At 40.6% G+C, this 11,894-nt stretch overlaps 1 protein-coding gene across 1 annotated transcript in view; it reads left to right on the forward strand.

Moving 5' to 3' along the window:
• pemt (phosphatidylethanolamine N-methyltransferase) overlaps positions 1-11,894 on the forward strand; it is a 99,658-nt gene that overhangs the window by 68,747 nt on the left and 19,017 nt on the right. Inside the window, exons 4-5 of the mRNA XM_035662332.1 lie at positions 4,697-4,842; positions 8,991-9,102. Coding sequence (XP_035518225.1) covers positions 4,697-4,842; positions 8,991-9,102 — 258 coding nt within the window. The remainder of the gene's footprint in view (positions 1-4,696; positions 4,843-8,990; positions 9,103-11,894) is intronic.

Here is an 11,894-nt window from a genome sequence, read left to right on the forward strand (position 1 = left end):
ACCAATATCTGTCACAAAAACACAATGTCTGTTAAGGTTGCTGTTAACTTCCCTCTCTCACCTCATGAACCATATAAAGGGCTACTTTCTCGAGTACAAAACCACCTTTTTGGAAAGGATTCATCTACTCACATAATGTAGGAGGATTTCTTCTTGAAAAATGTTGCAAAGAACATCAGCTACAATGACCCTGCTTTTTCCATAGAAGCTCTCCTCTACCCCAAGACTATGTTCATAATTAAAGCTGTATGCATAGGGAAATTCTGTCCACAAATTTGTCAAGGATTCAGGATTGTTGCTTAGGGCTCTGGAGAAGTCCTCATTTGAGCTCCAGAGTTGGTGGACCTAAAGTGGCTGTAAGTAGAGAATGCCATCCTGCCAGACTTGACTTTTAATTTCAACCAGGTGATTGGAAAATATGACATATGTTGGATGGGTGGAAAGATATGATGAACCAAAACATATCTCACTTGACAATGGCTAACCCAGTACACCTTGACTGTTTGGGCTTGTAATTCTGCCAGAAGTAAATGAAACCTGCCTCTCTCATTGCTGCAATCAGAAATGTGTCAATGTGTTTTAAAATATATAATAATAGTACTGACCAGGCGAATGCTTTATGCATGAATTTGTAGAATCAAGTCTAGAGTTTATTGCTGATGTGAGTAATATCACCAGCCTTCCACCTCATGCCACTTGCTTTTCTAAGTCCTGTTGTAAAGCGGTCCATTGTGAAAGAGACTTTGTCTGACTACCACACTGAATCTTTCCTCCCTGACCCTCTTAAACGTCCTCCTCCTTCCCATTCTGCCATCTTCCTCTGTAATCAGACTTTACATGTCATATTCTTGAGAGTACAAAGAGGGCAGATGTATGTCTTTGACAGGAGTGGGTCTTTAATTCCCTAATATCTGATACCATCATCACTGATGTTTTAACATGCACAGACACAAATAATACACAAAAAATAAGTTAGGCTATAACATAAAACAGTGCGTTAGCATGCGTCACTGAACAATTGGGAAGCCAGGGAGTGCGCTACATCAGCAGTGACTCGTCATCGGCCGTAACACTACATCCAGTGGCCGGTCACTCATACCCACCTAACCTCCTACCCACATGTCCGTCCCACAGACCCCCTTTCCCATTTCCTTTCCAATCCAAATCCCAGCAGTTTGCCTTGCTAGGCCACCTTACTTAACAGACAGCCCAGCGGTCACTCTTTGTGTCTGACATGACAGAACAACAAGCCGCATCACATTACACTTCCTGCCCCCTTTGACAAAGGGAGAACGCCATAAGACTCACAGCACAGACCCCATAACCCAGTTTTCTCTTATTAACCCCAAACCTAGTTTTGATTTTGGAACAATTTTTTGTATGGAACACCGCCACAGGTGTGTTAAAGCACACACAAACACACAAAACTGCATTCGCTTGAAGGACTGTGTGTGTTCCATTACAATATGCAATGTTAGGAAGTCTTTTAACACTGCAAAAACTAAACTTTTGAACTGCGACGTAGTGACGTTCAGAGGCTGCGGGGCACAGCGAAACCATAAATATAACATAAGGAGCATAAAGGGTACTATTAGTCTTAAAGCTGCACTTCGCAGACAACTGTTTGCATTTTGAGGACTTAAAATATTATCCAAAAGAATAGCTTAAGGGGTGAAAAGTACAAAATATTTAACACATTTTGCCTCAACAGAGCTTTCTCTAACTGCTCCATTATATTTAATCTGAAGGCTTAGTTCACAACTTCTACTTTAGAAATGTTTGCAATTCCAGAAAATCATTTGGGCGAATAAGTCGAATCAATTAGTCAGAGTGGAACATTCTTTTTGGTGGAGCTACAGTGTGGGATTAAACCTCTGAATTGTTACATAAATGAACTTGCATCCTTGGATATTGTAGTATTAACTCAATGTTTAGGCCTGTACATCAAGTTCCTTTTGGAATATATAGTGACTCTTTTTCCTATTTATCCTTAGTCAACATGTGGGCACGGATTTAGCACCTGAAAGGACATTAAGAAGCCTGGATGTAAGATCTCTCACAGGCATCTTATCATTGACTGGAGCCAGAAAATCAGAATTTGTCAAAGGAGAGGAAGCCTTGAGATTTGCCGCTGGATGTAATATTGTTACGGCAGCGCTGTGGGCGCTGCTGGGGAAAAATCCTTTCAGTTAAAGGACATTAAACCTTCAAATAATTCAGAAGTAGTAGTAGTATCATTTTCAGAAGTAGCGCTGAAACAGTTCTATTAACAGTCTATTAACTGTTAGTCAATTTAAAGAAACTTGATTGGCAATCAGTTAATCTTTTGAGTCTTTTTTTTTTAAGCAAAATACCAAACAATCTCTGGTTTTGACTTCTCAAAAGTGAAAATTTGCTGCTTTTCTCTCTTTCATATCTTTGTAAATTGAATATCTTTGGGTTTTGGACTTTAAGTGAGACAAAACTAGCAATTTTAGGACATCACTTCTTTTACACATTTTCTAACATTTAATGCATTTGATATTATTGAAATATCAATGAAAATAATTGTTAGCTGTGATCCTCATAGATTGTAAATGTAGGGACCTTGCAGTTGAGACATTCTTGATGAAAATGATGCATTATGGGTATGTTAAAAACAGTCAATTAACACAATCACATTAACTTTAACTTATTTAGTAACATGGGCTTCACGTTTTGCCTTGACTTATCTTCTAGTATTCATACCAGTTAAGAATACCATCATCAGTGGGGATAGTAGTTTGTCCTCATTTCAGTTTGTTAGTAGTAGTAAAAGCATGAGCTTTTGCAATATGTTTCCACTTTTTTCAAACTTCACAGCAGTGTTGGAACAAGGCTGAGACAGTTATTTGGTGCCAGCACATTTTAAGTAGTACATGAAAACAAAACAAAACATTTCAGAAACCCCTTATCCAAACGTAACAATGGGAGGATAACAGTGGCTACAAAATGAAAATGCTTTTACTGTATGACCACATCAAGGCAACACACAACCATCAAATCATCTGTCAGCGCAGACTGCAGTTTAATGTGACGTCAGGGAAAGTTAAAAGCACTCTCTCTAACAAGCAGTCTCTTTCTCTACACTCACACACAAACACACCTACACACACACACACACACACACACACACACAGTCGATGCATTAGAAGAGACTGTGAGAGAGTTGGCAGGAAAAGCCACAGCTAGCAGAAAAATGCTTAATCATGCTTGCAATTATTGAGGTCTTTGTGGGCTACACGGTTGATCTGATGCATTGAGACTTACTTCATGTTGGGGTTTTTTCAGCATAATCCCAGTTACAGGTGTCATACTTCACATTGAAATAATGCTAACAAACGTACAAAATACCAAGAGTTAATCTCTTGGTGACCCTTAAGAACAAAATTAAAATGTGACTCCACTCTCTAGCATAACATCAAGGTGGAATGCGTAAAACAGTTTAACAGTAAGTCTTCACTGATTACTCTCTGGTGGTTCTGCAATGATGTCATGATGATCTCAGAATCAGTTGATGCCGTAGTGATTGCGCTCAAGCCTATTGAAACTTGGAGACACACACACTAATGGCTCATCATTGGTGGTCTGAAAATAGATTTGAATTTGAGTCTTTAAAGCTGTACTGCCAGCCCATGTTCAATAAAACGTTGGGTCTATTCCCATTTCATTTTCACGTCATTATTCGGACATCATGGTCTTTTCTGTCTGGCCAGAGGGGACATTATTTTTCCCCTACCAGTGATTAGCTCAGAAAGTATCTGCCCGGCTGACGTAATTGTTTGGCCTTGCTAGCTCTGTGGCTCAACGGATGTCGGTCTGTTGGTGGGTCAGTCCACCACTTTGGCCCTCAATGAAATATTTTAACTTTGAACTATTGTCCCTAGAGGAAGAATGCTGCTGACTATATATTTGATATATTTTACTGTGCATTTAGTGCTAATTAGCAAATATTTGTATGCTAAACATTAAACCATCAGCATTTTTAAACTTACCATTTGCAACATTGCCGTTGTAAACATGTTAGCATGCTAGTACAAATGGGCTTATTAGTGCTTTTCTAGTGGGTCACTACTCCATCAGATGGGGACAATAATTAATACTGTGAAAAGTGCTACAAATACTAATAAAATGAATTCATATAGACATATAAGTAATTTTGTTTTTAATTACACAAAGACTTTTTATGTTTTAAAGGGGTCATTGTAGAAATGTTACAATAACAAGAAAAAGAAACTGGCAGACTGAACCAAATGTACCAATTCAACCTTCTTCGACCTCAATGTGCATCTACCAGTTAGTTGAAGCAATTGTATTTAAATAAAGGTAGATTTAATTAATTAGTACTTTGTAGCAAAAATAAAACAAACAGCCAATACATGACCATGGCTTTTTGTGATGTATGTCAGTGTGTCTTAACATCAGCAATGAATTAATCTGATCAGAGTAGGTCAACAGAACTGTCTGCTGTTGGAATTCAGTGTCCAGCATTTAAGAAAAAGGGTAATCATCAAGGTTAGAGAAAAAGTTTGCGTTGTCGCCTTTATCTTTTATCCAATCATTCCCCACTTGAAGGTATTCTGCACACTAAGGTCTATGCAGTTTGCACTGATAAAAACTAGCATGTATAGTAATACACTGGTTAAAAAAAAGATGGTTGTGCTTTGTTTTTCTTCAGTATAACGGTAGCAATGAAGGCCCAGGCCAAGTGGGAGGTGATGGTCAGGACAGATGTCTTCTACACCGGCATAGCTCTCATGGTGCTGGGCACTCTGCTGGTGGTCAGCAGCTTCCTGGCTCTGGGATTCACTGGAACCTTCCTAGGTAGGTGTCAAACACCACAGTGTCATTTAAGCTTGACCCATTCTTGGGACTTGAAGTGAGTATATCTCGGCATATGCTGCTTCTGGAAGTCCCCCAATACTAAATCAGCACAGTACTCTTCCAAAGACCCTGAAAATCTGTTTCTCAATCAGCTTTTTTGATAGTATTTTTTGCCAAAGTTAACAGTTTTGGTTCCTTCACTTAAGACATTTCTGAGAGATTCTGTTTTGTTCTCAGTGGTTTTTAGTGATCACCTGGACCCCATGACATTCAAATTTGTGATTTTTAGTGAAATGTCTCAACGACTATTAGATGGATTGGTATACAATTTGACTAAACTAAAATGGTAAACGTAAACAACACACCCACTAAATATTGGCATGTAAGCAATGTCATTGTGAGTATGTTAGCATGCTGATGTTAGCATTTAGCTCAAGGCACTGTTGCAACTAATAACAGCCCTACAGAGCCCTACTATTGTCTTCATTTCATACCTATATATATTTTACATACTACATACAGTATATACTATATACTATTTAACCTTATTAATTTGTATTACTATTTGATAAGATGGCATACATACAGTAAGACAGCAAATTAGTGATGTGACTTGCTGTATTCTAACAAGGACATATAAGTGCACTCACATGTAGAAAGACACGTGAAGACATTAGTGCCAATTTAGACAGCCGTGTTCATTTCTATGCATGCAAACACTGTCCAACAATGTCCTCCCATACAGGACACACAAATGTCTTCGCATCTGCCTCTGAGACAAACATGTTTGTTTTCCTTTGTTGTGCCGTTGAGTACATCCAGGCATTGATTCAAATTAACACGAGTACGACATCACCATTATGACCATTTGGCAAGCTTTGGTTTCTTGTTTCTAGGTCAGTCATTTCAGTGACTCAGCTCCAAGATCCAGACTTTGTGTCTCAATCCTGCACCATCTTTGTCCATCACTGTACTGAAAGCCCATCAGTCCATCACTCTCTCCACTCCAATCTCCACTAATCTAGAACTGTGATGACAGAGTGGAGGCAGGTGGTGACAGGAATTGGCAGGAGACTGTGTGTGTGTTTGTTTGTGTGTGTGTAGTCTACTTTGTATGCGGATCAAGTCACAGGGGACCATGGTGGAGAACCTTTAGCCTGTTAAGCATGAGTGAGATTGGGAGTGACTTTTAATTAGGGATGTTACAAGAACCAATACTTCTATACCATGTCGATGCCAAAATTCAGACCGTAGGTACTGAAGTTACCGGGACTGCAATTCTTCCGATATACGGCTACAAATATTCAAGTGGGCCAATAAATGTCATAGACAGAAGAACGTGTTGAAGACAGCGACAAATGCAGCTGTCTTTGCCACGGGCAGGTCTGAGCTGCTGCACTGAGACAGAGAGCAGTGGAGAGCCTCACACTCAGTTTGTTAGGCTATTTTATTGCCTACTTTGTCATTTACTGAAGTATAATAAAACATTAGGGACCACTTGGTTGCATCAAATCAGTATGGAATATAATATGGAAAAAGTAGTGGAATTTAACTGGTATTTCTGGTATCATGACGTGCTTACTTTCAAGAAGGTTTTATGAGGTGCTTTGCATCAAAAAATATCTGAAAACTGGACAGAGCTACAGTAATCAGTGTGGAAGAAGTTAATAAACTCATGGCCTTTCCTCTAGCATTAAACTAAGGAAAAACCTTTATATATTTAGCCCCACTACTACAGTAATGATAGAAAATAATATCACTATGTTCAGCATCAAGCATTTCCAAGACCTTAAAAATATATTCTTTAATCAATCTAATATTCTTTTCCCCATCTCAATGTCTACTTTCTACCTCCTTCCAAAGCTTTTCACTATATCACATGGTTTTAAATGGCGAATAGCATTTTCTCAATTCTTGTGGTGATGGATTTTATTAAAATGCAAGCTTGTAGCCATTACATTCATCCATAGCACTTAAGGACTTTTTGTCCGTGTTTGGCCAACATTCATGTGTTGCCCTAGTAGAATGAATTTAAATGAATGGCCACTGAGTAAAATATAATGCAGGGTTATTTATCAAACATCCCACCTATCATCATTTAAAAAACAATGAATAAGCATTCGCACATTATCATCTCTCAATGCTGCAGGAAATAGCAGTTAAATAACAGAAAGGCCACTGATTAAATAAAAAAACTGAAAAACCCCTGTTGTGGGATGAGATCATTCATCCCTAAAACTGATATTGCCTAACCTTTGCTTTTCTCATTAGCTTTTTCCAACATGGTGATCTAGGAATTATTTGTGTGTAAATACTCTGGATAAGGGTGTGTTTATGTGCCTGCGTATGCGGGGAGTTTTGTGGCTCACCACAATCCACCTGCGCCGTGTTTCCTTTCCAATTCCTCCTACCGTGGGCACCCACTAACATACACACACATACTAGAGGATATAGCCTGTGGGTGTGTGCTGTGATTTGATGTGTCTTATTGGCTCTATATTAAGCCCCGTGAGTCATTGTGACCTGATGATTCAAGCTGATGGCACAGGGCAGAAACAAAGATCCAAACACAATCAAATTACAGACAGAGTGTTAACGTATTAGCCAGCTGGCCCAGGATCCAAACTCACAACCTACTGATCACAGACCCACTCCTCTTACCTCAAGCCTACCACAGTGATATCGCTACTCTTTTGCAAATCCAGGTTGCCCATTTTCATAACCACAATAAACGGTGATGCAGGAACACACAAAAAACACTTGGCTTTCAAATCTGAATGGGTTACCTGTTGACACTTAGCAGGTCAAAAGTGAAGTTAGCATATTGTTCTGTAGTCCAATTACAGCTAGTTTTCTATTCAAAACCAACAAATGTGTCTATATAATCTCCTTTTTTATCTTGCCCTACTTGAGTTTTTTAAGTAATCATACATAATGAAAAGTGTTATATAACTTGGCCATTAACAACCCCTCTTTGACAGAAAACAGGGCCAGCAGCACCACATGTGTAATTCAACAGGTCAGTTTTACCTACTGGAAGCCTCTGTGTGTGTGTGTGTGCATATAAGGTGAGGTATAAGGGAAGTATTTGAATGTTCCTGTATGTTTGTGTCCACACAATACCTGGGGAACTTATTACATTACAACAATATTCAGGTTACATTGAGCGGTGTCCTGCAGTAGTTCAGCTGCCCCCAATTTTGTAATTTGCTAACAACCAAAGAAACTGTACCTGAAACCACACATAAATCCAGAAACCATAGATTAGCAGAACCATCCAGGGTGCCATAAAATCACGCTCAGCACGTGGACAATAATAAAGCAGCCTACAATGTAAGGATAGTAGACATATAGATATAGGAAATTAGATATAAACAGCTCATTCTANNCTTATTTTCAGGTGATTATATACAGTACTAATGAAAACATACCTATAAATATTATATTATATCTCTGCCAACAGATGAAATGTCCTAAAGTCCTAAATGTTACACAGTGGACCTTTTGGGTGGATAGGTAATACTACGTCAGCTTGTTTATTTAGGATAGAAACGGTTTTGGACATTCTTGTTGAAACACTGTGCTTTCACTTCAAAGTTTTCACATGAGGTCATACCCATGCGGTCATAGTGTTGACATCAGTAACAGCCAGGTGATGGTGGGGCAAGCAGACAGTGTAGCATTAACAAGATGGTGTGTTGCCAAAGTCATGTTCCCAGGCAGTGGATCATCAGTCTGACTTCAAGTGTCTGCCGTTTGTCAGAGACATGTCAAAAATGATTGTAGCGTGACAAGCGGACCGAAATCTGTCTGGCCTGAGTTTGAAAGGAGACATCAAGGTTGATTACACAGTGGGAACCATGGCAACAGTGTGAAACAGTCCACCAGGTTTAGCACAGCGTCCCTGTCCACCTGAACTTGTTGATAAACTAGTGCCTGGAGACATATTTGGAAGCATTACATCCCCCCGGCTTATTGAATGCTGGGATAGGCTCCAGCCACCTGCATCACTGAAAAGGAAAGCAGATATAAAAATCTGTTATACAGTATGTTATACAGTGTTTGTGTCAAAAACAGACAACATTCTCTTATCTCAACCTGTTACAGCATTACCTCACTGTGTGTGTGTGTCTGTATTGATTTCCCAGGTGATTACTTTGGCATCCTGATGGATGAGAAGGTGACAGGTTTTCCCTTCAACATCATAGAGAACCCGATGTACTGGGGCAGCACTGCCAACTACCTTGGCCTGGCACTCATGTAAGTGTGTGTGTGACTGGAATGGAGGTGAGGTCACTTTCATAAATGTATCTGTGGTCAACAACAGCGTAATTTGAAATCAATGTGTCTGTGGATGTCTGCAGCTGAGATTGGCTTTTATAAATCATTATAGCAAGTTATTTTTACCAGTTTCCTTGTTAATCATGACTTGAGGAGTAGTTAACACAGAAATAAAATTCAATCAAAGAAAAATGACCCGCCATCTGGCTGGCAAAGAGCTACTGTGCGTCAAATTGTGAAAGTGTCAAAGTGAGGGCATGCAGAAGTGGCATAATAAGCTGCTACCTGCAAATGGAAAATGTTGTTTTTCTTCAAGTTGCAAATCACTCCCCTTTTGAAAAAGGTGGGAAGGTAAAAACTTTTATGTGTGCTTGTTTCTATGACAACTGTGACCACATTTCTCGGAGCCCAGCTTTCGTAGTTGCTAGGCGAGCGTTCCATGGTTGATGAGCCAGTCGCCAATAAAAGCTATTAGCCCCCCGTTCTCGCTCACACCAATTTATGTGGACTCCATTCCTAATCCCTCTGCCTCCATAGTCCCTTTGTTGTGACTAATTTTGCCTTCGAGTGATCAAACCAATGACTTCACTACCACCTCTTCTCCCGGTTTGTCTGTCTCTTCTTTTTCTCCCCCTCTGATGTTCAGTTGAGATATAGTAGCTGTCAGTCTTCGTCCCTTTGTCCCTGTCTGCGGTGTTCTCAGGATCTACAGAAACACGAATAAAAGCTCTAAAAATAGGCCCCTTCCCAATTGAACTGACACAAACCTGCTAATGTCTTCGTGTGCGTGTGGGTCTGCTTCAGTAATGTCCAAATCACTCAGATTTCTATGGCGCCTGAAGATGAAAAGCATCCCAATTGCTTTTTTTTGTGGAGCCGTTCTTATCTATGTTGACTGAAAGCAGCTACTGTGTAATCAGTCAGGGGTTGCTCATAATCACAAACCCACAGTTAGTCAAGTTATCACCCGACTCTGCAGCTACCCACAGCTGTGCAGAGCTTTATATAGTCTTTCAGCTCATTGTTTTGGTTTTCTAGCCCACAGTTGTTTTCATTCACTCATGTACATGTTTCCAGGCTATTTTCTCATCTAACTCAGAGAATTAAGAGTTTATTTCGCTCAAACTAGAGTAGTGAAGTGCGTTTTACGATTATCTGCTAGAATATAACTGGTATTGTCAATGGAGTCTGGTCGGCTGCAACGGTAGTAGCGCCCATTGTAACATCAAATGGCAGAGAGACAAAGTTAGCGACTACCTTGGCAACATAATGGAGCATTTAGCTGCTGAAGAGCCAGGCATTTTCCTTAGGAGTTGGTGTAGACCCAAAACAGAGCTGAAATTTCTTGTTTTGTTTATGTAGGTCATATAGAGGCATCAGTATTAAACGGACTACATTGAAACCAGTTAAAACTCCTTGCAGTACTTAAAAGTATTTTATTAACTATATTGTAAAAGCCATAAAACTGTCAAGGACATTCTTCACTGTGACTGAGAGTACGTAAGTTCTCCTGAAGGACTTCTGTCACATCCTCAAAGACACACAAAGAACACACTTTATGCAGCTACAACAGAAGGCGATCAGGAGGGAAAAAAATTATCCACGCAAAGACACACACACACACACCACTTCCACTCTCACAAGTTCCTCACTGTGCCAGACAATCTCTCCCACACATTAAGCCACTTACTGGCCTCTCCATGAGACCTGGACTAGAGATCAGCCGACACACTTTAGCAGATGCACTTGGACTGATATATGTTCACAAGCTGGACACATGTTGCCTAATAAATAAGATTGGAGCTAAAATTGTTACATGGTGCCATTCTTTATTGTGGTTACATATCATGTTTTTTTGCATGGAGCTCTGCTCCAGAAAAAGGACTTTCCATAGACAAAGGTTTTTTTGTCTCAGGCATGATTTTAACCCTATAATAACAGGCTATTTCTGGTTAAACAAAAGGTCTATCTCTGTAGGGATCCTTTCCATAATGTTGTCTGAGCATGTCAGTGGCAAAAAAAGAACTTTCAGTGGACATACTTTGACAGGCACATTATTCCCAAAGCATTAGCTAATGTTACATGGCAGCCATTGCAGCCTGTGAATGCAAACGCGGCGCACACGAGTGACGGCATCCACACCGTCGTTGCGGGACTCCAGACACGGCACCCAGACGCATTCATCGCGATATCTGGGGACGTCAAGCACATCACTCTGGCTGCAACACTGCCCACTTTCAAGCAGTTGGTGGACTGTCCCACCAGGGAAAACAAGACACTGGACCTGCTGTATGCCAGTGTTAAGGAGGCTTACAGCTCCACTGCCCTTCCTCCTCTTGGAAGATCAGACCACAACCTCATCCACCTGCAGCCCCTGTATAAGCCCCAAGTCCAGCGGCTTCCTGTGACCACAAGGACTGTGAGGAGGTGGTCGGAGGAGGCTTATGAGGCACTGCAGGGCTGCTTTGAAGTGACTGACTGGGAATTGCTCTGCGATTCGCATGGAGAGGACCTTGATGATCTCACGGACTGCATAACGGGGTACAACTTCTGTGTGGACAGTGTTGTTCCTACAGTGACTGTAGCTGTTTCCCCAATAACAAGCCGTGGGTCACCAGAGACATCAAGGTCCTACTGAATGAGAAGAAGAGGGCGTTCAGAGATGGGGACAGGGAGCAGATGAGGCAGGAGGTAGCTGGAGCACAAACTCCAGCAGAACAACTTGAAGGACGTGTGGAGCGGCATGAGGAGCATCACTGGCTACAAACCAT

The sequence above is a fragment of the Morone saxatilis genome, unplaced genomic scaffold (genome assembly GCF_004916995.1).
Source record: "Morone saxatilis isolate NCDOM2014 unplaced genomic scaffold, NCSU_SB_2.0 Contig1, whole genome shotgun sequence".
Lineage (NCBI taxonomy): Eukaryota > Metazoa > Chordata > Actinopteri > Moronidae > Morone > Morone saxatilis.